The 26550-nt window shown below is 45.5% G+C and overlaps 3 protein-coding genes across 5 annotated transcripts; 2 read left to right on the forward strand and 1 right to left on the reverse strand.

The window, feature by feature from the left end:
* Window positions 1–734: 734 nt before the first annotated feature.
* coq10b (coenzyme Q10B) lies at window positions 735–7887 on the forward strand. The gene is made up of 5 exons (XM_083681392.1): window positions 735–858; window positions 3549–3701; window positions 4832–5024; window positions 5673–5774; window positions 5912–7887. Exons 1-5 carry the CDS (start codon window positions 758–760, stop codon window positions 6077–6079), a joined length of 717 nt encoding a protein of 238 aa, XP_083537518.1. The 5' UTR covers window positions 735–757; the 3' UTR covers window positions 6080–7887.
* Window positions 7888–9613: 1726 nt separating this feature from the next.
* Window positions 9614–16505, reverse strand: hspd1 (heat shock 60 protein 1). Its single transcript, XM_083681388.1, has 11 exons — window positions 16390–16505; window positions 14713–14888; window positions 14070–14405; window positions 13849–13944; window positions 13344–13437; window positions 13069–13237; window positions 12610–12709; window positions 12016–12261; window positions 11389–11563; window positions 10872–11050; window positions 9614–10459 (listed from the first exon to the last, which is right to left on the reverse strand). Exons 2-11 carry the CDS (start codon window positions 14884–14886, stop codon window positions 10292–10294), a joined length of 1737 nt encoding a protein of 578 aa, XP_083537514.1. The 5' UTR covers window positions 14887–14888; window positions 16390–16505; the 3' UTR covers window positions 9614–10291.
* A 490-nt stretch (window positions 16506–16995) lies between these two features.
* LOC310812725 (MOB-like protein phocein) lies at window positions 16996–24838 on the forward strand. Of its 3 annotated transcripts, XM_083681412.1 has the most exons (9): window positions 16996–17122; window positions 19055–19210; window positions 21428–21490; window positions 21791–21891; window positions 22376–22418; window positions 22585–22671; window positions 23084–23163; window positions 23293–23404; window positions 24041–24838. In XM_083681412.1, exons 1-9 carry the CDS (start codon window positions 17120–17122, stop codon window positions 24170–24172), a joined length of 777 nt encoding a protein of 258 aa, XP_083537538.1. In that variant the 5' UTR covers window positions 16996–17119; the 3' UTR covers window positions 24173–24838. The 3 variants fall into 3 exon arrangements, with proteins under 3 accessions (XP_083537538.1, XP_083537536.1, XP_083537537.1); XM_083681411.1 differs by lacking the exons at window positions 16996–17122; window positions 19055–19210 and adding an exon at window positions 20794–20877; XM_083681410.1 differs by lacking the exons at window positions 21428–21490; window positions 21791–21891; window positions 22376–22418; ... (2 more) ...; window positions 23293–23404; window positions 24041–24838 and adding exons at window positions 19312–19401; window positions 20148–20353.
* The last annotated feature ends 1712 nt before the right edge of the window (window positions 24839–26550 follow it).

The following is a 26550-nucleotide window of genomic DNA, read 5'->3' on the forward strand; positions in this document are numbered from 1 at the left end:
TATTTTTTAATTTTGACAATAAAAGGTATAGATAAAGGTTATAAAGTTATGTTATGAGAGACAATACAACTTCAATAAATTAACTAATTGACACCAGTAATGTGTGCTGTACTGTGATGATGCCCACATAATTGTGTGTGTGTGTGTGTGTGTGTGCGCGCGCCCTAAACTGCAATTTCAGAATTCAATTTGTCACCCACCAAAGTGAATTAATTTCATTTCCTAGGGTAAGGGTTGGCAATGCATAGGGTTAGGGCTAACCCAGGGTAGGCATCGTGCTAAGGTTAGGGATCGTACTAGGATTAGGGTTAGTGATAAGGTTAGGACTAGGGTAAGGACGAGGACTAAGGTTTAGGGTCGGGGCTAGGCAGTGGTAGAAATGGGGTGGAGGATCAAAAGATTGTTCTTGTAAAAGCATGTGACTTGTAATTATATTTCCTAAACACTCAGAAAGTGGCCTCTTTACGTTGCGTCCCTTCAACAAATTTAGCTCTACCCTTTCATAGACAACTGTAGGTCGATCATGTCAACGCAACTCAATCCCAAGTCTTGTGACATTTATGCAACAACAGACGTCTACAGTTTTAATGGGTGACGAAAGGATAAAGTGACCAATGAGAACTCTTGACCAGATCACTGCTGTCCAATCATATGGCCAGCTAGAGAAGGAGCGGCTCCGAAAGAGGTGGGCACGGCTGGCGTATGAAGTTAGCCTAGCTAGAAACTGGGAGGCATAAAAAACATCATCCAAGTGAAGATGGCGAGAGGTAGTAGGAGTTTGAGGAGAGCGGTTGCCGAGTGTATTAAACAGTTACCATCCACGGCCAGCCGAGAAACACCTACAAGGAATAGCGTGAGGTAACTGCTACACACATTTAACCAACAATTGTACCTTACCCCTCACTGTCAGGACAGTAGCTAGCTGCCCTGTCCCCTTCGGCTTCGTCTCTCTGCTGCTGCTCTTTGTGTCAAATCTGTTTCAACTTGCCGGTAGTTGACCAGCTGTTCACTAGATTGTTCGCTAGTTTACCTTCCTAAGTAGGCATAATGGTTCAAAATAAAATGTCAAGGTAACCAGTTGCGTAGTGGTTTTCGCCCTTATTTGGTTGATGGTTTTTTACATATCTATCTCTGACACTTAGCTGTCTAGCTATATTGCTAAGCTAATGACTGACGCACTGCTACTTAAATCAGTCTAATGTATTGATCGTGGTACGCTGACAATACACTGGCTGATTGGGACACGGGCATTGGCTGTCTAAAAAGAAGTTCTATTGTGTAGTGTTGGTAAGCCATTTAATGCCACTGCTAGCTAGCAGTAGCAACAACATCCTGTTGATCAGTGTGGCTGTAGCTGAAATGGTTAACATCATGCCAACAACACTGTGCCTAGGGGGTAGTGCACTCATCTAGTTAAGTGTAAGAGGATAAAGTTATTAGCCACAGATGAGTCAGGTCAGTTCATTTTCATTTTTCGTCTCCAGCTACCTGTGTTACGCAATCTCTCTTTGAACATGGTCTGGGGCTTTGCTTTGTTTGCTGGGCTTTCACATGACGAAGATAGACAATGCGATACTACCACTTAACGGGATGAAACTGATACCCAAGCCTGCGTGATGTTGGAAGGTGTTAAATAGCTTGCGAAGCAGTCTAATCCAAACAGACCCTGAATGCCCATGTAACTCAACCACACACATGCTGTGCCTTGGCTTGTTGCAACCATACAGAATTAAACCTTAAACCTTACTTGTGGGTTGAACTGGGAACTTTAAGCACTGCCATGTTACAGGCAGTGATGTCATGGACAAAGTGACGTTATGCCAAGGTGTGTGTGTGTGTGTGTGTGTGTGTGTGGGGGGGGGGGGGGGGGTCCAATCGCCCTCTGCGGCGCCAGCCACCCGGGACATTGTGTCCCCATGTGGGACGCTGGGCAGCCAGGTACAGTGGAATAAATTGCTGGCATACGGCCATCATCATCTGTTCTCTGGCAGAGGTGCGACGCCACCAACAAACTCTCTGACACGACTCCTCAGCCAGACGGCATGCAGAGCGGGATCACCACAATTGTTCACCTATTTGGGACCCACCTGTTACGCTTGATTCATGTGGTTGCAATGCAGTTAATCCATCTTCTGTATTGGTGTTAGGCCTATTGTGAATGAATTGAAACAGACAGGGTTGGAATTTTGACTCAGAGTCGAAACTCCCTCAGGCAAAAGGTGATTCACCATGACTTATGGAGCAGGTAATGTGAGTCAATGGGGCAGCGTGTCTGCTCAGTGCTCACGGTGCGAGCATAATTCAGTATGTTCTGTTGTTACTGAAACTGACATAGATATGAACGTCATGAGAACATATGAGTGTGAGAGAGGCCTAGATTTGGAGGACGTGGCTGTCTCAGTTTCAAGTCCCTGAAGTTGGCGTTGAAGTTGTAGGCTAGCTGAAGTCCAAGGGCAAGAAAGGAGAGGTGGATTTTGTACATGTAGTGATTAGTGTTTTCCCCTCTCTCTCAATTTGCGGTTGCCTCATGAATGGAAAGGTGATTGAAAACAAATACATGTGCAGGCTACTTTACTGTCAGTAGATAGGCCTACCCAACTTCAAGGTCAGTTGTTGAATGTCAGGTGGTGTGTACTGGTGTGGACTACAGCCTAGAAATATTTCACTAAAATAGTTTTCCACCGCCCAGAGGAGAACTCCTCATGAACCCTATATTACCAGGTGTTGTGGTTGACTTATCAAACATAGGCGTTGCTGTTTCTCCCAGCATTTCTTTGAAATGGCAGGCTGGTAAATGGAGCAAGCCCCGTTAGTTATACAGTGTGGTGTTTTTATCAAATAGTCTACAACGTTGGTGCCCTTGACCTGGTTCCATTGGGTTCTCCGTGTCAATGAGCTGTACGGTTTGAATGACAAATGGCTGTCAGGTGGTAATAATGTCTCTTATGGAGTCAGTCAGTCGGCAGCACCTTGCCACTGGCCATGGCATTTGTCCTGTGTAACAGGTTTAGTATTGCCATTACACACACACACACACACACACACACAGATATGTCCAGGTGGTTTGAAGGAGGCCTAGTGTTTGAGGAGCAGCATTCCTAATCATGATAACAGATAATCTAGTGGTGTGAGGGAGAGTTTGAGAGCAGTTGAACTTGACGCAGTACACAGAGAGAATACATCAAGTCCAATTCGATGCACCCATTTGTTTTATGCTGTGGTGGATTTATTACAATTGTTATTTAGTATTCTTTAATACTATTTTTTGACATGAACTGTAGTATGTTTATAATTCTGAATGTACATTTCTGACTGTTTCATGTCATGTACACAGGGCACCTCCGCAAAAGAGACCTCCCTGCCTAAAGAAAGGTTTAATGATAGTATTATTGTTTTTGTATGTAATTGTGTAATGAGGTTTTTAATGGGAAATTGAACTTTTATTTGACAACGTGAATATTAATGTATAGTGTTGAGACCAAGCTAGACCAAGTCTTCTCACACCGACTCATCTGACATATCTTCTTCCTCCTCTTCTTGTGGAACAGATATCTGTCCTCATGTGGGATCTTGATGACGCGGGTGCCCCCCCTCCTGGGGGGCTTGCCCGGCCGGACCATTACGCCCCCCTCCCGGAGCTTCTTCAACTTTGCTGAATCCTTCAACAAGAGGAAGGAGTACTCGGAGAGACGCATCATCGGGTCAGTGTGGAGTGCAGCCCAGTCTATAGCTGTACAATGACGCTCATTTAAAGGATTAGGAAATAGATTTGGAAATGGATCCCCTGTTTTCCTGGAGTTCCATTTCTGCACCCTTCTCCTGAAGTATCCACTTGTGCACTTCCCCCTCATGGATTTAAAAGGTCTGGTCTGGGCATGAGAACTTACACCAATCCATTCCCATTAAAATCCATTCAGGGAAATGCACGCTTGCATACTTCAGGAGAAGACGGTAGAGAAATAGTTCGCAGAAAGGGCCTGCCCTGTCTGTGACGCTGTGTACTGTGTGGTAAGGAAAGGTCACAATCACAAAATCTCACACTATAAATAGCCACTATGTTCCGGAGCAGACCCACAGGGTTATGTAATTCAGGGGTGGGAGATTGCAATGATCTGACAGCTCTTTCTACAGTTTAGAAGTCAGTCAATGGGCCAGTTAGAACTTGGGACTGTCTATCAGTCTGGCTGAGGGGGGTCACTGAGGAGAGGCGTACTGTAAGTTAAGGTCAGACAGTGATTGGAGAACCCTAGAGGGTTTTATGGGACTCTTCTCTTGTTCAAGCAACCTCACGTTCTGGGCTACGTCATGACTTAGTGGGTTAGCCTACAACTTGTTGCAGGACGAGTCAATGATCTGTTGGAGTAATTCTGTTATTCCAGTGATTATGATTGATGGGTTGCTAGCGCGGTCAGAGAGGGGGAAGAGCGTGATCAAATTCACTAAAAAAAAAAAACTTTAAGGACATCTAAAGAAAGGAAAACCCGCACTCGCTAGAATTACTTTTAGTAATTGAATGCGTCAGCAGCAGCCAGTGGTTGGCATTCGCCTTCTTGGGCATTTGCAGTAGAATAGACAGTCCCTCCTATTTATACATTGCTAGTGGGGTTCCAATGTGAGTCACAGAATTGAATATACATGCCATTTAGCTGACGCTTTTATCCAAAGCAACTTACATTGCAGTGAGTGCATGCATTTTTCAGTGTATATATATGGTCCCAGCGGGAATCAAACCCGCAACCTTAGCGTTGTTAGCACCATGCTCTACCAACTGAGCCACAGAGGACCACAGAAATAAAAAAGTTGACCCAGGTCTCCTCCTCTTCTTCCTCAGGTACTCTATGCTGGAGATGTACGAGGTGGTGGCCGGCGTGGAGAACTACCTCCACTTTGTGCCCTGGTGTAAGAAATCTGACGTGGTCTTTCGTCGCTCGGGCTTCTGCAAGGCCAAGCTGAGCGTCGGCTTCCCTCCGGTGGTGGAGAACTACACCTCGCTGGTCACCACGGTGCGCCCCCATCTGGTCAAGGTAAGGCAGTGCAGCGGCAGGTGTCTGTCACTACTTCTGTGTCTGTAGCAGGGGAGGCTGGAGGTGCAGCCCGCAGACCAGTGGAGGTAGAAATCGGAGGACGGGCTCATTGTAATGCATGGAATGGTATCAAACGCATGTTTTTTCTACCTCCACCAGTCTCCCCTGGTCTGGAGTGAGTGTACCTGGCTAGGTATGAGCAGATGGGATCTGTAGATGTGTGTAGTGATCTATAGGTGTGTGTGTGTAGTGATCTATAGGTGTGTGTAGTGATCTATACTGGTCTATAGGTGTGTGTAGTGATCTATAGGTGTGTGTAGTGATCTGTAGTGATCTATAGGTGTGTGCAGTGATCTATAGGTGTGTGTGGTCATCTGTAGTGATCTATAGGTGTGTGTGGTCATCTGTAGTGATCTATAGGTGTGTGTAGTGATCTATAGGTGTGTGTAGTGATCTATAGGTGTGTGCAGTGATCTATAGGTGTGTGCAGTGATCTATAGGTGTGTGTGGTCATCTGTAGTGATCTATAGGTGTGTGTAGTGATCTATAGGTGTGTGCAGTGATCTATAGGTGTGTGTGGTCCTCTGTAGTGATTTTTAGGTGTGTGTGGTGGCCCAGTCTGACTGTCCTGGCTGTGTTCCTCCTCAGGCGGCCTGCTCAGACGGAAAGCTCTTTAACCACCTGGAGACAGTCTGGCGCTTCAGCCCCGGCCTCCCTGGCTACCCTCGTACCTGTACTCTGGACTTCGCTGTAAGTACTGGTGTCTGTCTGTCTGTCTTCGTCCAGGTGTGTGCGTGTGACACTGAGCCAATGACAGAGATAAACACACACACAATCTCAAACGTCCCTCCTGGCTGAACTCCCTCTCTCCACCTCTCCCTCTGCAGATCTCCTTTGAGTTCCGCTCCCTCCTCCACTCCCAGCTGGCCAACGTGTTCTTTGACGAGGTGGTGAAGCAGATGGTGAGCGCCTTCGAGCGGCAGGCCTGCAAGACGTACGGCGCCGAGACACGCATCCCCCGCGAGCTCATGTTCCACGAGATCCACCACACGTAGCGCTCCGTCCTCGCCACACTCACGCACTCACACACACTCACACACACACACACACACACACATACACACACACACACACACACACACACACACACAGCCACACAGCCACAGCCATGCCAGGGACGGAGGGGAGGAGAGGTGAGGAGAGGTGAGGAGAGGAGAGGAGAGGAGAGGAGAGGAGAGGAGAGGCTAGGCTAGGCTAGGCTAGGCTAGGCTATGTGCCTGAACACTGCAGTGCCTTGTCAGAACATGACCAATGATTTTACTCCCAATAACAACCCTCGTGGTTGGATGTCATTCTTCTGTCCCGATATCCCCCTGTCCCCCTCTCCATCCCAAACCACCCTGCCTCCCCCACCTCACCTCACCTCACCCCAAACAATCATTTGCTAGTTCACCCGGGTGGGCCAGCACTGTTGTCGGGCTGTTAGCCAGAGGGGAGGGCAGGATAGACAATACCCCACCGATGGGAAATACAAACCCCCCCCCAACGCTCCAACCGAAGGCTCCAGCAGTAGATAGAGTGGATGACTAGAGAGGCACCTTGCTTGTGAGGTATTGTAGAGGGCAGATGAGGGGTAAAGGACAGGGGTTCGACAGTTCTGATCAGGTTGTGAAGGCTCAACCAATGCAAGAAGAATGACATCTGCGTTAAGTTATCGCAACAACTTCACCACATTACACAATGTGACTAGTGTCATGCGATATGATCTGGACGACGGTATATCAGAGGATCAGAGTGTGATGGTTTGTTTGATGTCATCAAAAAGGGACAGAAGCAGGTACTGCCACTGTGCTTGAATGATGTGTGTGGGGGGGGGGAGATGATGAGAACAGTGTGAGTGGCCATATTAACATGTTGAATAAGAATGTAAGATCATTGCAGAGGAATACACACCGCCATACACACACACACACACACCTACCTGTGTGGGTTACAACACATTATCACTGGCATTTGTTCTGCTGCACACCAAGCACTCTTCCAACATGTACAGTATACCTTGCAGGCAGCAGTATGCATATGGCAGTGGACTTCCCACTTTTTCTAAGTGTGCAATATCATTATGAGTTTGTTTTTTAGATGTAGCTACCTTTTTTTTTTGCTAAGCAAGGATATCCACTGTCTGTACCGTAAGGGTCCACGCTGGCTAGGCAGGGCAGGGGGCTCCGCTGACCCTGCCATCAGTCACGTTTCTGTCACAGGGTATCAGCTACCTTCCACCCTTTAAGATTCCAAACCCGACACCCTACACCCAGTGCCTTTTGACCTAGTGGCATCATATTTATCTTTATTTTTTAACATAATGCATTATTCTCATATAAGATATTTATTAAGCCGGACATAAGAACATACATGTGTACATATCGATTTAAAACCACAGACAACAAAGAGGTGCACACTGCTGACAAAAAAACAAACGGTTGTTTCCTTTTGGGGATTGGGTTTTATAGTGTAAATGGAGTTGTTTTAATGAGTGTCAAATGGGTGACGATGTATCGACTGCATGGTTTATAAACTATTTTTATATATAAAAAAACAAGACTGTCTCTGTGTGGTTTCTGTGTAAGTTGTGAAGCAAAGTTGTGTTTGTCAACATCTGGCTAAGACTGGTTCTCTAGCTCATGGCTTGCCAGAAATAGGGGTATCATGTGAGCGATAAGAATAGTTTGACACAAGTTATGTGTTAATTATGACTCCTGCTGGCCACATACTGAACCACATACACAGAAACACCACTCTGGCAAAGGCCAGGCATTCTGCTGCATGATATACACACTAGTCCTCAGTGACCAATCACCATACAGACAGGGGCTATCAATTTAGACATTCTTCACAGCAGTGGAGGTAGAAATCGGAGGACAGCTCATTGTCACGCATGGAACGGAATGAGGAATGGTACATTCCTGACAATGAGCCCATCCTCCGATTTCTACCTCCACCAATGTAGACATTCTTCACAGGAACCCTATACTATGGTGAGCTATGACAGACGTAGGCAGCAGCAGAGGGACCTTTCCTCAGGTGTTAGGATCACGACTCCTTGTGTCCTCTCCTCCGTCCTCCACTCGCTTCGACCTGAAAAAGCATAGGAGAAGAATATTCAAGGGGAGGAACCTAGATCTTCTCCTCCAATGTGTTTTCAGTATGACGCGGGTGGAGGACAGAGGAGAGGACGCGAGGAGTCGATTGAGAAAAGACGAATGTTGCCATAACCTCAGATTTCCTGTTGTTTCTGCTGTATGGGTTGTAATTCAGATTCTTTACCCTTCACCCAGAACTTCACTCGTGCACTCCCCCTCTTGCATTAAAAGCATTTGATTGGTGCAAGCATGGCCAGAGAGATTGCACCATATTTCTTACACAAGTCCATTCCTTTTAAAGCCATGGGGGGCGAGTGGTGGATGGAGAAGAGGATGCAAGGAATCATGTTTCTAACAATTGAGAAAAGATGAACGTACACTTGAGAAGGGTAGATAATCAGACTGCAGTCATTGTCTATTGAAGAACAGGAGGCTGAAGACTGATACATCAGTGGTTTTATTCAACAGAAGTAAGAGAGGAGCATTGAATTGAAAATTCCAGACCAATTTATTTTTTTAAGACTGCTCAGTTTATTTGTGTGTTTGTGCTTCAAACATGCGTATGTGTAGTGTGAAACGTAGTTCTGTGTAAAAAATGAATATGGCCTCTGATATGAATATGGCATAGGTTTGGAATAACAGACGTCTTTTCCGACTGTCAATAGTTTTTTTGCTTTTCCATACTCTGGAAATTGTGAATATTTTATTCCATATTTTAGAGACCTGTGTAGGAACCGTGTGTGTAGTATGTTATGAAATAAGTATCTAATATCCTAGCATTGGGCGGAAATTATTAAATAGGACACTCATTCCTTCAGAACACTTGATTTTATTAAATAAAAAACAAATCACTGTAATTATCAATGTCTACATTGTACAAAACATAAGTCAAATGATCACTGTTGCTTGTTTGAAAAGGAATAATGTCATGGGAAATAAAATACCACTGTTTGTTTATTCTCTGTGGAGAAGCACAGCCCGCACAGCCGTTCGTGGCTACTTATCGAACACCGAACACATGGTGAAACAATGCAGGCTAGATATCTTAAGCAGTAAGTACAAATTAAGGTCAAAGCTTGACCGCATGAGAAAACAAATGAGTTTCACATTAAAACTTGATGCAAAGACCGTTGATGATCCAAATGTCTGTGTAACTCAAGCCCCACCCACCTACCCAGTCAAACTCCTCCCTCCCTCTGCCAGGCAAACATTCAGGTATTTTTAATAAATGCACGTTAACCAGCCACCCTTCCGCTGATGACATTAAGACAGTCGACAATGGGACCGGTGACAATTACTACTATTTGTAAACTAGGCACTCCTATCCAATCATGAGGTCAGGTTTCAAAGATGAAGTTCTGAATTCTGATATGGATCCATATTCCAGTATCAGATGAACACCATTAATAGAATTTGAGTATCATAAATCACATCAGAGACAGACTCATGCTCAGCAAGAAGTGTTGTTTAATTAACTGAACTGAAAAGTTACTGTTTCCCCCCCCCGAAGTATTCGGTGGGTAAACCAAGACACAACAGATATAAAAAAAAAAAAGAAAAAAAAAAGGGACAGACTGAAATTAACAAAAACATCACAACAAAAATATTTGACTGACATATTTCCGGCCAACTTCCTCCTCTTGAACAAACCCTCCCCCCACACACCCTCTGTTAAATGGATATAGAATTAGAAAATCTAGTGTTTGGCCTTTCATGTTTCTACAAGCCTTGTGTTTAGGACTTCAGGTAGAGACAGTAATACACACAGGCTTCGTTTACCTCCGCTTGATAGAAAAGACAACATGGATCCGATGGCCACAGGGCTGTAACGTAAACGTGGGGGTGGTGGGGGGGCGCCAGGGTTGGGGGTCTGAGCCATAGTCAGAGGGGTGCAGGGACGGAGAGGGGCTTGGGGAGGGGGGGGAGAGGCGGGCGAGGCTGCTCTCCCAAAGGAGAGGAGGGGGTAGATAGAATCGCAGAAGTAGTAGTGGGGGTTCATCCATTTTGCAGCTCCAACTCTGAACAAACTCACAGCCAGTCAGTTTGGGCAGGCTTGGGGGTTGGAAGGACAATTTGCCCCATGACCACACCCTGCCAATAAGTCTGTACAGCACTTGGTGGAAGGATCTAGAACATGCCACCGCCCATGCCTCCCATCCCGCCCATGCCACCCATTCCTCCCATGCCACCTCCGGGCATCTCCTTCTCCTCCTTGGGGATCTCTGTGACCACACACTCAGCAGTGGAGAGCAGGGATGCAACACCGGCTGCGTCCATGAGTGCTGTCCTCACCACCTGCAGGGGGAGCCAGAGTCAGTACAACAGCAGAGGGCGTGAGAGTACTTTGTTAGCATTGGTCCATTTCAATTTCAGTCTACCCCAAAGCATTAAAATAGCCTTCTTGCACACTCATTGCACCAATTCATAAAATCTGCCATTTTATTTCATCACTGTATGCCCCAAATGACCCTCCCTCACAGGTGTATATGCGCTGAACTGGGGAGGCTGGTTGAGGTCGAAATCCGAGGACGGGCTCATTGTAATGCATGTAATGGAATAAGGAATGCTATCATACGTGCGTTAGATACCGTTCCTTATTCCATTCCATGCATTACAATGAGCCCATCCTCCCAATTTCTACCTCCACCAGCCTCCCCTGGTGCTGAAGTGAGTGACTGATGTCAGAGAGTGCAGAGCCCCTACGTACCTTGGTGGGGTCGATGATGCCCCTCTCCACCATGTTGACGTATTCTCCCTGCATGGCGTCGTAGCCCATCTCTGCCCCGCTCTGCAGGATCTTCTCCACCACCAGGGAGCCCTCCACGCCGGCGTTCTTGGCGATGGTCAAGGCTGGCACACGCAGGGCCCGTCTGATGATGTCGATACCTACCGAGAGAAAGGAAGCGACAGGACAACGTTCAATCTAAAACACGTCTGGCCAGAATTCAAAAGGAACTGCCCAAACTCATTGTACAAATCATCCACGTGGTGTTTCTTTGTGGAGCCCATAGGTGCACCGACCCACTGTTGACTTTTGCACCCATTTTTGCATTGAAATTACAAGCATTTATTAAGTTAAAAAGGACCTATGATCTCGCAGCCACATCTGTTTGAGAAGAGCAATGAAATAAGGCTCTTTCCTTCACACCCATGTGTGTTGCTCACCAATCTTCTGGTGGTTGTGGGGGTCTGTGTGTGTGTGTGCGTGTACGTGTGGTGCTCACCAATCTTCTGATCAGAGTTGATAGGCTTGATGGAATCCAGAGCAGGGATACAGCGCAACAGAGCACAGCCACCGCCTGGCACGATGCCCTCCTCCACGGCCGCCCGGGTGGCGTTCAGGGCGTCTGTCACACGGTCCTTCTTCTCGTTCACCTCCACGTCGCTCGTTCCTCCAACCTGATAACAGAGTTGGACTCTCAGTTATCCTCTTTCTCTGCCATACATACTGAGGGTTTCGCTGTCTAAAACAAGCCCTGACTCACAGAGTACAAGTTCTTATGTAGGATCAGTTTTGCCTTTTAGATCATAATGAATAAGATTACATGGACAGGACTGAGATTCTTTGTGAATACGGGCCCTGGTCTCAGTCTCACCCTACCACCACTATTCATTCCATCCACCGAGACTGGAGAGGCTAACATTCACCAAGGGGAGGTAGAAATCAGAGGACAGGCTCATTCCATTCCATGCATTACAATAAGCCCGTCCTCTGATTTCTGCCTCCACCAGCCTCCTCTGCAAGGACACTTTGTAGCAAATCAGTGTGGAGCTCCATAATCAGGACTATTCAAAATATCACTCTCTACCCCCCCCCCCCCCCCTCCTCAATTCCTCCCTTAGCCACTGACCTTGAGCACGGCCACTCCGTCCGACAGCTTGGCCAGCCTCTCGTTCAGCTTCTCCTTCTCGTAGTCGCTGGTGGTGCTCTCCAGCAGCTCCACAATCTCGTTCTGGCGCTTCTCGACGGCTGCCGGGTCGCCGCGGCCCTTCAGCAGCATACAGTCGTCCTTGGTCACCGACACCTCGCCCACCTTGCCGAAGTCATGAGCCTGGATGTCCTCCAGGGCCACGCCGACCGCCTCGTCACCAAACACCTGGCGACGGAGGAGAGGAGTGAGGGATGTCAGAATGGTGTGAGGAGACGGTTGTTTTACAGTATGTGCAGGTTGTCGTGTTCCTATAGTTTGTTTTCTAAAGTGAAGGTTTATAAAAGGGTGGAAGTGAAATGTCCGCATCACGATCTGTGTGTGAGTGTGAGTGTGTTCCAATCGCCTCCGCAGCAAGCCCATGAGAGAGAGAGTGCCTAGTAGAGACAGACTGGGGTTTCCTGTAGCAAAGCTCAAATTGAGCCAGATCATCGTCCTCTCAGACTTCTGACACAGAGTGTAGCCTGCAACCTAACACAAAGACGTTGACCAATGCCAGTCGAAATGTGTTCTTACAGTGCCCCCGGTGGCGATGGCCATGTCATGCAGCTGGTTCTTCCTGTTGTCTCCGAAGCCTGGGGCTTTAACTGCCACCACCTGGAGTCCCACCTTCAGCCTGCAGGCAGACAAGAGTAGGGGTTAACACACACTGACCCTACTCAGCACCCATAGACATCCCTCCATCCATAGAACCCATAGACATAATACCACAGAGTAAAAACAAGAACAGCCCAGGTCTACAGCTTTATTTAGAGGTTGACTCCTGAACTGAACTGCACTGAACTGATGTATTCTACCGTAAAACGTACAAAAAGCGGTGAGTCTCCCACAAACGCAAATTGCAGGCTAATAATGTAATGTGTCTAAATATGCACTGTGCACTCCCAAAGTAAATCAGCTCCCAGGCTACGAAAAATACATTTTGCGCTATGGTCGTAATGTGTTCATGCAAAGAGAGAGACGAACAGAACTGACCTGTTGAGGACCAGGGTACTGAGGGCCTCTCCGTCCACGTCCTCAGCGATGATGATCAGAGGTTTGCGGGCCTGGTTGGCGATCTCCAGGGCTGGGACGATGCTCTGGACACTGGAGATCTTCTTCTCACTCAGGAGCAGGAAGGCATCCTGGAACTCACACTTCTGACCTGAGGGCAGAGATAGAGGGAGAGGGGTCAGGTCCAAGCCCAGAATGCCAACCCTGGATCTAATAGAGGATCATAGTAGCAGACGGCGGGGAGGGGGTTACCTTACCTTTAGCTGTGTTGATGAAGTAGGGAGAGATGTACCCGCGATCAAACTTCAGGCCCTCAATGATCTCCAGCTCATCGTGCAGGGTTTTGCCATCCTGAGAAAGAAAGGGATAACTGTAGCAACACCATTTTGTTTTGTGGAGACACCACCACTGTCAACTACACCATCATACGGCTGCAAAACACTGGATGTGATCGACATGCCATCGACCCAATGGGTTTCAAGTTTTACATGTTTAGAAGCGCATAAGAAAATGTGTGAGCGTGTTCCAATCGTCTCCGCAGCAAACCCATGAGAGAGAGAGTGCCGAGTAGAGACAGACTGGGGTTTCCTGTAGCAAAGCTCAAATTGAGCCAGATCATCGTCCTCTCGGACTTCTGACACAGAGTGTAGCCTGCATCGCGACACACATCTTCTAACCTAACGACAGTTCCCCCCCTAAAGCGTGTTACATAACGGTGATCCACTGCAGCTGCCAGTCACATGACCAGATTCAGGTACCTACCTTCACAGTGATGACACCCTTGCGGCCCACTTTCTTCATGGCGTTGGAGATGATGGTACCAATCTCTACGTCACCATTGGCTGAGATGGTGGCCACCTAGGGGAGAGAGAGAGACGAAATCATTACAATAACCATCAAATGACCTTCCATCAGAAAAACAATACAGAAAATATAGCAATAATAGACCAAACAAGCGCCATGCAGTTCCAGCAGGCCCTCACCTGCGCGATCTCCTCTGGGGTGGTGACGGGCTTGGAGAGCCTCTTCAGCTCGGTGATGACCGTCTCCACGGCCAGCATGACGCCACGGCGGATCTCCACGGGGTTGGCTCCCTTGCTGATGGTGTCGAAGCCTTCCTTGGCGATGGCGCGGGCCAGCACAGTGGCGGTGGTGGTGCCGTCACCCGCCTCCTCGTTGGTGCTGTTGGCCACGTCCTGCACCAGCTTGGCACCGATGTTCTGGTACCTGTCCTTCAGGTCGATGGACTTGGCTACGGTCACGCCGTCCTTGGTCACCTTGGGGCTACCCCAGCTCTGCTCGATGATGACTGTGCGACCCTGCAGGTGGGCAGAGAAGATGACAAAATATATAACAACTCTGACAGACATTTCAAAAGGCTCAAGTAATTAAAGTATGAATGCATTACACATGTCGGCTTTAACTACGCAAAATGTTACCAAAATATCTGGGTGAATATATGTTGAGGTAGCAGAAACACCTCAGTATATCACTATATTCAGTGGAGGCTGATGGAGGTAGAGCCTGTCCTCCAATTTCTACCCCCACCAGCCTCCACTGACTATATTAACCTTGAGGACTCGGGGCCACAACACCATTCCCGTAACCATGGTAATGTCCTCGTACCTTGGGTCCCATGGTGACAGCGACAGCATCAGCCAGCAGATCCACTCCCTTCAGCATGAGGGCCCGAGCATCGGCTCCAAACTTGACATCCTTGGCGTAGGCACGTGTGAGGTGGGGGGCCAGGGCCCTGCAGACTGGCCTCATCTGCCTCATCACAGTAGGTAAACGCAGCATGTCTTGAGGGGAGAGGGAGGAAGGGAAGGGAGGGGAGCATTAGAGAGGGGCCATACTACATCCCCAATCAATCACTGATTAACTCATGAGTCTACTGTCAATATATAGCACATTTGGACCTTGCTATTATCATTTAAATAGACACCAGCATTCATAACAGTGATATTGAAGCACACTAGTGTGTCTGGTCCTGTTTGGTCTATTACCAAGACCCCCCCCCCCCCCCCCTCCTCCTCAAGGTGTCACATAAGGCTAATGTCCGGAGGTGGCCATGAGAAACGGTATCCTAGTGGTGGTAAATGGTATAGAAAGAGTTGTAAGAGATTAGGCCAGGCAACAGCGAATTAATAAATGTGTCGATGACGAAATACACACACCCGAAGCTACAATATAGCACCTCAACTTCGTTACGAAATGTTCCAGAGTAAAAGAAAGGACAGCATCAAAATTAGGAAATCCGCCTATTCATACGCCTGCAGTCATGATTTGGCAGAATTGTTTGCCTACAGAGGATTTTTTTTCTGTCTCAAGGTCCTGATAACGAAATTAAGGGAGGTAGGCTACTCTACTCGGCTTGGTATCGGAGGGGTGTTCTCGTGGAGGGGGACTTTCCGCCTCCAATTTAAAATAATTATACGAGCAATCTACCTTATTTCTGTGTCGGGCATTTTCACACTTAAATTGAATCGATTTTTGTTTTAATTCTCAGACGCTCCCACGTGTGTTCGGGTCATGCGTCACAAGGTCATCCACACAGCGTGCGCGGAAATGCCTTCCCAGGCATGATGAATGAATGAGAGAATGCCCACCTTCAGAGCATCGCAAGACAATGTGTCAATGATTAACATTAGAACTACTAGCTAGGTTGTACACTACCTACCCTATGAGGGATAATGAATACAAATGTGTTAAAGGGGGCATCATCAAACATGGTTTGATGTATAATATGACTTCTGAGGCCGTTTGCAACATTATGAAATGTGGTTGTGGGGGGTGAAGATGTTGAATACATCATTTTTGCAGTGTCATTCATTTTGATGGTGATCAATCAAGAAAGTTAGCCATGTAGAAGCGTAAGGTACTTATACTGATCCTTAGTATTTGCTACTAAGTTGAGCAAAGTCAAATTAAAGTAGATGGTACCGGTAATTGGGTTTTCGGTTGAGACAGAAGTTAAGATGTCACAAACGTGACAACAATTACCCGTGCACAACCACAAGTTGTGATGGTCAACTGGCTCAAATATTGTCACCAAATGCATCTCTGCAAAGTATACAACACTAGAGTGATACAAACTGTAATTATTCCGTCATCAGTGCTAAATGTGTAGTTAGCTAGCTAACATGGATACTTGACTGCCCTTGCCGGCGACGCATGATTTAGCTTTCACGTCTGAAAAATGCTCCTACATTCAGCTGACAATGTTAGCAAAAGCATGACTATTAGCTAAGACAGATCATTTTCAAGCTCTACAAATGTTTAGAAAACCATAATGACACTTACTTTTAGGTTGAAGGGTTTGGGGGTAGCACGATTAGCTCGTCTGTAGGGACACGGAATGATATAATGTGGAGGAGAAGGGGCAGTAGTAGTGCTTCGCAGACAGCTCTGCACATGGCCTTTCGCATCCGGGTAATTTACCGGGGTACCCCAAACCATGCATAAAGCTATAACACATGCTTAATTGCTTAATTGCCAGGTTTACCAGAGGTATTTGACATCTATGCCATGATATTTCAAATGTATGTAGTTGGTATAATGTATTAAGCTGTGTAAAGTAGTTTTGCTAAAGCTTATTGCGTTACTAAAGGAGACTTTTCATTATAATGCTCGATCCTGGGCATCAGTTTCCAGAATTTTCGCATGCGCCATTGGAGAAAAAAGCAGGGTCAAAGTTGACATTGTGCAACATTGCTGTTAATTGCAATCACTTGAAAACACATGGAGAATTAAGTGTCATTTCATCATAATTGTTCTGAATAACTTCTGAATAAATGCAATAACTTCATGTAGTATGCCGGATGCCGTGTTTGTTTGATGTTCGCTTTGCAAGGTTATGGAATATTCTAGAATTCAAACTGCACGGCATCTGTGAAGTTGGGGGCGTTTGGAGACACGCATGCGCGTAACGGTTCTCGATATTTCTTCACGTGGAGTGATTCTCCTTCAGTCTGTCACATCCACGATCAAGAAGAACCTGGGTTCCTTATCACTCTGAGACATTCACACTACAATGGTAAGACATTATTTCTCCACACTAATATCACGTAATTTATCAGATGTTTTCGTAAAGTATGTAAAATTTGTCTTCATGCGCACGTCCAAATGTGTGTTAATAGATAGCTAAGCTAGTTAGCCAGCCAGCTTCTTGTAGCTAGTTAGCTGGCTAGCTGTCTCACTCTGCTTTATTTCACTCAGACAAGGTCAGAGACATGATGATCAATGTTGTTGCCAATACAAGCATGAGAAAGCTAGAAAGTCTCAAAGTCAAGGTTGTTGGCTGCTTTGTACGTTGCACTATTAAGCTTTTCTTTCAGGCGCACCAGCTGCCATTCACTGAGTGATTCAGTGTCGCAGATTAATGATACGATGATACGCTATAAGTCTAGTAGTGAACTGACCACATTATACGGTATAATATCGTTGTTCTTGTGTTGCTTAATTCTTCTGAAAAGTAATTAATTAGTAAATGGCACATTTTTGTCTTGTAAAGATGTTGCCAAATGATCTGTGCAAGATGGTCACACGTGCAGGTTCTTGTGTTCCTAGCAAGCTAACGTTGAATGTATCTCTTCATATGGTTTCATGATAATGATAATGAAAGTTGATAATTGCAGAGATTTACTAATAGTGTTTTATTGCACCTTGTCCTTGCTGAATGAATTACCGGCTTGTCAACGACTTCCGGGGTTACGTCAACGACTTCCGGGGTTACGTCAAGGAATTTACGTTAGCTAGACGTCGTGACCCCTTGCCCAGTGTGCGTCAGAATATCTGCGTCAGTCAACGGAATTCAGTTAATTTGCCCCTGGTCGAAGTCGACACTACAGACCGATGTTCTGTTCATTCATGCCAATGTCACAAGATTTGTGTTTTATTGGTAATCAATAGTTTGTTGGCAACACAAGTTCTGTAACATTTCACTATTTGTCCAGTAGTACAACATCATACTTATACAATGGGAAACATCAGACCAATCATTCAGTATAGCAGAGCTTGATCTCTTGGTGTTTGAATCCTTGAGACTGCAACTCACCAAAGCCTTGTCATGTGGGGTGTGTGGAGGAGGGGTGTGTGACCTTAGGTGACTTTTTCTGGAATTGACTAAGAAGTTCCTGTCACAATCAATCAAGAAGTTTATCTGTGGGTCAATGTTTTGTTGTCCTTCACTGAGATGCTAAACATTGACAGTGCACCCCCCCTTTACCCACAATCCTTCCTCCACCCTCTGCTCCCTGCTTCACAGACGACCTTCCCCCCAAGGTCAGGCATACATCTGCTATCAGAGAGGCAGCTGGTGTGACAAATCCTCACGGCCCTTTTTCATTGTGATGCTAGAGAGCTGTCAGAGAGACAAAACTCTTAGGTTTTGTGAAGTTTTGCTTCCCCCACACAACACTACCCTGTTGGAATATTTTGCAATAACTTTTCGGTCGTCACGACAAAGGCGGTCTTTGTTGGCTGTAGAAAGATGCTCTGATAGTGTGGACAACGTTGACAATTAGGGCCCCTCTCTCTCTGTGATGGATTTCCCTCCCCCACTCTAAAGAGCAGCAGCCATTCCTCGTTAATGATTTCCTGTTAGAGTTATGGAGAACACCAGCAGTAGGTTTATGAACAACGTTTTATTTGATTTGACTAAACCAGGAACTCTTGACATTAGTAACCCAGATGTGCTTGATTATTTGGTGTACACTGAGTCTACAAAAAATATATTTTTGAAGTCAAGGATGATTGCAGAATGATTGCAAAATGCAGTCACTGGGGCCCCTTTCATGCGTTTGTGTTACTCAAGCTTGATGCAGTTGCATAATTGGTCTTTGACTCCCCCTAGGGGCTGCTTACGATAATACAAGCCCTTCATCAAAACGCTGCCAAAAACACTCCCTGTAGAAGAGTCTAAAATATTGTGAAATTCTTCACATACCGCCTCTTTATTTATCTGCAGGCTTTCAGGCGATTCCTCCCCATGTTTGACCGGGTGCTCGTGGAGCGTCTGGCAGCAGAGACGGTGACGAAGGGGGGCATCATGCTGCCAGAGAAGTCCCAGGGCAAGGTCCTGCAGGCCACAGTGGTGGCGGTGGGACCAGGATCCACCAACCAGGTAACTGCTGCTCCTCCTGTCTCTCCCTCTCCTATGGTTCACAGCTGTGTCTTATGTGTGAGTTGTATCTAACCAACTGACTGTTTGCATGTCTCTTTCAGAAAGGGGAGCTCCAGCCTGTCTGTGTCAAAGTAGGAGAGAAGGTCCTTCTGCCAGAGTATGGAGGAACTAAAGTCAACCTGGATAATCAGGTATGTCTGGAAGAAAATGTAATTTGTATTTCATGGAGAAGTAATATATGCCATTTAGCTGATGCTTTTATCCAAAGCGACTTACATTGCAGTGAGTGCATACATTTCAGTATATATGGTCCCAGCAGGAATCAAACCCACAACCTAAGCGTTGTTAGCGCCATGCTCTACCAACTGAGCCACAGAGGACCACGAGAAGTGATCTATATTATCACTCTGATAATATACTACTGTATATTAATATACACTAGTATACATATCTATATTATTATAATTAAATGTAATTATTATTTTGAGTATATTATATACAGATCTACTGTGTATTATTGAAAGGCAAGTGATGAATCATGCATGAGTGTAATTTAGAGGTCCTCTGTGGCTCAGTTGGTAGAGCATAGCGCTAACAACGCTTAGGTTGTGGGTTTGATTCCATATATAGACCATATATGCTGAAATGTATGCACTCACTGCAATGTAAGTCGCTTTGGATAAAACATCAGCTAAATGGCATATATTTATTATTATTATTATTATATTATCATAAACGTTAGTCTAAAATTATTTATTTATTCTATACATAATGCAATTAACAATAGTTTAAATAAACAGTTAGTTATTGTGGTCTTTGACTGCTTAAAACATGTGCTGTATTTACATTGAGGACCTCAGTTAAATCTATTGTCTTTATCTACATTAATTTGAGTATTTGTCTCATAGCAATTTCTACATGCATTTTTGTTTTACAGGATTACTTCCTCTTCCGTGATGCCGATATCCTTGGCAAATATGTAGATTAAAGGCCTTTCACTGTCAAACATGTAACCCTATCCATCCCAGAAGAGAAGAAATAAGTTTGCCTCATTCATGTCTTTGTTTTTCTTTTATATATCATTCAATTGTAAATAATTCTGATCATGTTTTGTTACAATAATAAAGTGAACTATTGAATCTGGATGTGTTGCCTCACTTTCATACCCCCTCTGACTTGTTTACAATAAGACCATTGAATCTTCTTTTAACCCCCCATGTATGATCACGGTTAATCAGATCAGGTTTTGGATATGGATGTGTGTGAAAATGATGTAGTTGAATCATGATTTTTTTACGATTGTATGATTATTTGACACGGGCAGGGGGTGACAAGGTGATGCATGTAGTTAGTCACATGTTAATAATCCATAAATTCAAAAGCTACTGTTTAAATGCCATTTCACACATCTAAGACCATTCATACAAGCTCAATTTTGATTTAAAGTATAGCCTATTCACATGGTTAGAATATATTGCTTCTGCACATCACTGGAGGTATGAGGACAGCTTGGCTGCACAGACTCTCTGCTGCCCCTGTCCCCTGTACCGTGAAGCAGCCACACAACAAGCCTCCGTGCATCATTTGCATCCGGGCATTCTGTCGAGATGGTCATGGCGGAGGGTACTGCAGTTCTAAGGAGGAACCGGCCTGGTACTAAGGCGAAGGTATATTTCCACGAATCGGAATATTGTAGAATTTTGGGAAAGGATATTTGAAATCTTAAATGCATAGTGCATTTGGTTCCGGTGATAGCTTGTAAGTTATTTCTCTTTTGTGGGCGTCTCGGGTTAGCTCGGGATCTAAGCGAAACAACACAGGAAGGGTCGGGCCTAGCTGCCTAGCTAGCTATCTGTCCTATAATTGAGCTATCTGTTACCCAGCTGAAGCAGAGATGTTTTTGTACATACCTTGACTGCTCTAGCTCGTAAAGTAACGCCTTTCACTATTTTACAATAATGCCATGCTACTCAATTTCTTAACCATTCAGTTGATGCTGCTAGAATGTAACGTTAGTTAGCCTACAAGCTAACATAGTTGATATAATGTTGTTATTTTGCTATCCCAAGTTGCTGACAGCTGCCGCTGGCACGCAAGCCACACTCACAGTCCATTGCTACTGCTGCTTTTTGAGATGAAAGGCTGAGAGAGAACACTGTCTCTGCCTATTTGGCCCCTGAGATCATCAACATATGAATATCCGTCTTTCCTACGCAGGACTTCTACAACTGGCCGGATGAATCCTTTGAGGAGATGGACAGCACGCTGGCTGTGCAACAGGTGGGGTTGTGTGTGTGTGAGGGAGTAGTCCATTTTAAGTTAGCTACAAATTGGGATCAAGTGTCATGATTGTGGAATTCTATTCATGGTCGTGACACCCCACCATTACTGTGTCTTGAAGGACCCTTAGAATGCCTGAGATATTGACCTAGTAATGTTTAAAGTAACCTATCAGAAGGCTCATACTGTTTAAATGATTATAATCATGATGTGGCCCTTGTCAGAAGCTTGCTCTGTAGCCAAGACAATAACAGGATGTTTTGTTTTGACTAACCTGGGTTGTTCTGTTGCCTTGTTTAGTACATTCAGCAGAATATCCGGTCAGACTGCTCCAATATCGATAAGATCCTGGAGCCGCCAGAGGGACAGGATGAGGGTGTGTGGAAATACGAGCACCTCAGGTACCTGCAGCTATGCACCAGGGGAGGCTGGCGGAGGTAGACATTCGGAGGACGGGCTCATTGTAATGCATGGAATGGAATGAGGAATGGTATCAAACGTGTGTTTACCATCCCTCATTGTAATGGAGTAAGAAATGGTATCAAACACATGTATTTCTCACCATTTCTCATTCTATTCCATGCATTACAATGAGCCCATCCTCCGATTTTCTACCTCCACCAGCCTCCACTGCTATGCACTCTACACTGTGATCAAAACATTGTTTTTGTAGCAGCCTCTATCTTGGCATTCAACCTGTCACATTTCATTCACCGTTTGTTCAACTTGAACAACCAACCAACAATTCATTCCCATTAGCCCATTCGTACTGGGCAGAGAGAGAGTCACACATTTGATCAGATTGTCAATGAAGGTGTGTTCACTCTTTCACTCCCTGTCTTTCTCCTATCCCTTTCTCCCCCTCTCCTTCTCTCTCTGATACAGGCAATTCTGCCTGGAGCTGAACGGACTAGCTGTCAAACTGCAGGTAACCTCTTAACACTACAGACAATGAAACTGTTTATGGGCTGTTTATTCTATTTTTCCATTCCTGTCTCTAAAACACATCCCCTGCCTGTGTTCTGTTTGTGCTGCTCCAAGACTCATACTATGTAGTGCTCCTCCCTCTCATGACGTTTGCCTTGTGGTTACAGAGTGAGTGCCACCCAGACACCTGCACCCAGATGACAGCCACGGAACAGTGGATCTTTCTGTGTGCTGCTCACAAGACCCCCAAAGAGGTGAGCCCCTCCTGGCACTCTGCTAACACCAGGGGAGGCTGGTGGGGGTAGAAATCGGAGGACGGAATCATTGTAATGCATGGAACGGAATGAGGAACGGTATCAAACACGTGTGTTCATGAGGAATGGTATCAAACACGTAATTGATACCATTCCTCAGCCCGTTCCATGCATTACAATGAGCCTGTCCTCCTCTACCTCCACCAGCCTCCCCAGGCTAACATCCTCTATGCCATGGATGCAGGTGTTATAGACGTGGCTATAGTACCTTGTCTCGCCCACAATCTGAAACCGTTTGGTGACCTAGAAAACCAAGATGTTCTCCAAAGGTATTTTACATACTTGTTGTCGTTGGTATCTTCACGAAGGAGGGTTTGCTCTCAGCTTCACAGTAAGTGATGTCTGTCCACAGTGCCCTGCCATTGACTACACCAGGCACACGCTGGACGGAGCTGCCTGTCTCCTCAACAGCAACAAGTATTTCCCCAGCCGGTGAGTGTGGTTGTGAACACACTCTCTCTCTCACACACACACACACACACACACACACACACACACACTGTGATTAGGGAATGCATGGGTTCAGATCTCTCATTTCCTTTCCTAATCTTGTCTCCCCAGCGTGAGCATCAAGGAGTCCTCTGTGGCAAAGCTGGGCTCCGTGTGCCGCCGCATCTACAGGATATTCTCCCACGCCTACTTCCACCATCGCCAGATATTTGACAAGTATGAGGTGAGGAGGTCCCCCGATTACAGTAATACCACATTTAGTCACCAGGTGGCACTGCAGACCTAGATGATTGAGACGCTTGGCTGCACTGAAGCAGTGGGCGTTATTACCAACCATTTTTTTTTTAATAATTAGAAAATGGTTGAGTGGCTTGAAATTTAATGGTAGCCGTTGTCGACCCCGGAACCTAGCAACGTAGTCGCTGCCAGGCATGCGCAGAAAGGTTTTTCAGTGATAGGTTTCATATTTCGTAATATATGTTTGTGAAAGTAGCTGGACAACGAAGTGCAAGAAGTTATTTTAAATCGTGTGACAAATGTTTTTATTCATCAAATGTTCACAGCCCTCCTATTGGTTTCCAGCATTGAAAAAAACAGCCCAGTCCTTATTTTTCCACAGACTGTGGCCAGAAATGGATGCAGAGAGAACTCTGTTATAGAACTGTGTTATAACCAGTGCTTATAGAGTATAACAATGTTCCCTACATACTTCACTGGACATGAGCTGCTCAGTGGATCTAGGTTAATGACCACAAAGTAGGAAACAACCAAAGCCGCAGGGCTATTTAAAGAGGCAGAGATGAAATCATCTCATGACCCACTCACTCTCTGTTGTTTATGCTGCCGTCTGTCTCTGCAGAACGAGACGTTCCTGTGTCATCGTTTCACACGCTTCGTGATGAAGTACAACCTGATGTCCAAGGACAACCTGATCGTTCCCATCCTGGAGGAGGAGGTCCAGAACACCTCTGTGGGGGAGAGCGAGGCCTGAGAGGCTGCCACAAGGGACGCACCCCCTCTCTCACACACACACACACACTCACACACAGAAACTCTCTCTCTCACTCCCACCCACACACACTACAGACAGGCTCTCACTACCCTGTAGGGAACGTTGCTTTAACGTTTTTTTGAGCAGCTGGATTTGCAAAACCTACGTAACCGTAATATGTGTTGACAAAGGCACACACCCATGGGCTCCCTGTATATAACCCCAACCCCCCCCAACCCTCATGTCTACCATCATGTTACTGCTGGTGCTTCACTTGTGCATTTCCTCTCTCCCCTGTTGCTTCTGGTCTCTCTCTATATGCTTGTGTTGCTCTGAGCAGGGGAGGCTGGTGAAGGTAGAAGTCGGAGGACGGGGCTCATTGTAATGCATGGAACGGAATGAGGAATGGTGTGAAACACACGTTTGATACCATTCCTATTTCCATTCAATGCATTACAATGAGCCCCGTCCTCCGATTTCTACCTCCCCTGGCTCTAAATCCAACTTCTCCCTTTACCCCTCCCTCCCCTCATCATTAAGTTATTTTGTGGGAGGAGTAGTCTTGTCTGTCTGTCCCACTTTTTATTTTACTTTTTTTTAATGAACTAAATTTTGTTACCGTCAACATTTTCATGATGTCTGTTAATAAAAACTAAAAAGGACTGTTACCCGATTCCTTGTTTCAGTTTATTGTGTTTGAAGGCCTGGTTTCTCTGACTGATACAAAGCCTACCTCTGGACTGCAAATACACCATCAGTGAAGATCTTCCATGGGTTTTAGCCAAGGAGTATACATATATGCCATTTAATATATGCCATTTAGCTGACGCTTTTATCCAAAGCGACTTACGTTGCAGTGAGTGCATACATTTCAGTATATATGGTCCCAGCAGGAATCAAGGAATCAAACCCACAACCTCAGCGTTATTAGCGCCATGCTCTACCAACTGAGCCACAGAGGACCACATAGACAATGTCTATTCTACACAAAATACAATATAAACATGGTTTTTCACCTACATTGCCGTATGCTAGTTGATCCACACAGACCATTTTAGATACATATTTCACTAACTAATATTTGGTAGTGAATGAACTAAATGCAGCCAAGCTAAGTAGAACATCAGGTTGGATTGTATTATAAAATATCCAGGAAAAGAGACGAAATAAGATACTGTGAGGCTCACCCAGAAACACCTGGATGCGGAATGTTAGGCATTAGCAGAGACTAGTGTGTGTGTACACACACACACACACACACACACAGCAACAGTCTGGTATACATGCCCTGGTTAGACAGAGAGAACATTTGTCAGTGGGTAGCATCTGTTCCATTAAGTTGCTAGTAACAGGCAGCCAATGGGAGAAAAACAATGTCATGGAATAGAGGACCAGTGGAGGCAGAAATCGGAGGACAGGCTCATTGTTATGAAAATGAAAATTCCTCATTCCGTTCATGCATTACAATGAGCCTGTCCTCCGATTTCTGCCTCCAAAAGCCTCCCCTGTAGAGGACAGTATCAGACCCCAGGTCAACTAAGGACACGAGACACAATAAAAACAGAAGACACGTAGACACTGAGGAACAAGAAGGAGGAAATAACTATTTTAATAAGATATAAACACCAATGAGAAAGGAAGCAAAAAAAAAATATACAATTCTCCAAAACGAAAACACTACAACCGGTAGATAATACTGATTCTGTTTCCCAATTCCTCAAGGGAGCTCATATAAACTTGTCTGTCGAACTCAAAAGTTCCACTATTAATACTTTAGTTTGACATCTACGATATGTACAGCAGCGTGGCGTCATCTTATAAAAGCCCTTGTTTCCCTTTCTTAACATCATATTTAAAAACAGTCAAATGTCATTGTTGAGTCATCTCTGGAACACAATAGCGTCTTGTCTGAGGAGAACTGAAGGAGATGAATCCCCATCACTTAGCAGAGTGAAATGATTAGGGCCTGATAACCGGTACCATGTGGCTGAGGAATAACCAAGCTATTTCAAATAGAGAGAGAAAATCTGGACCAACTGACAAAATACCTCAAAAACACACACTAATGACATGAACAGATTTGTGAACAATATACACTAGCACAACATCAGACAATGTAATAGTCCTAATGTACTCTATATAAACCTAGAGAGGGTTGAAGTTGCTGTCCATCCGCATGTTCCCACTAACTGTACCCAGGCAGCCCTGAGACCTGGCAGAGAAGCCCTGTTTATGAAAACACCCATCTGAACTAGCCCAAGTTGTTATTGTTCAAATAAGCGTCTCCAGCCCTGAACTCAAACACCCCTCTGTTAAAGTGAATCATCACAAAAGCAAGGGGGCTGTTTGTAATATGGCTGCATTGCAGGGTCTGGATA

Source organism: Argentina silus (genome assembly GCF_951799395.1).
Source record: "Argentina silus genome assembly, chromosome: 12".
Lineage (NCBI taxonomy): Eukaryota > Metazoa > Chordata > Actinopteri > Argentiniformes > Argentinidae > Argentina > Argentina silus.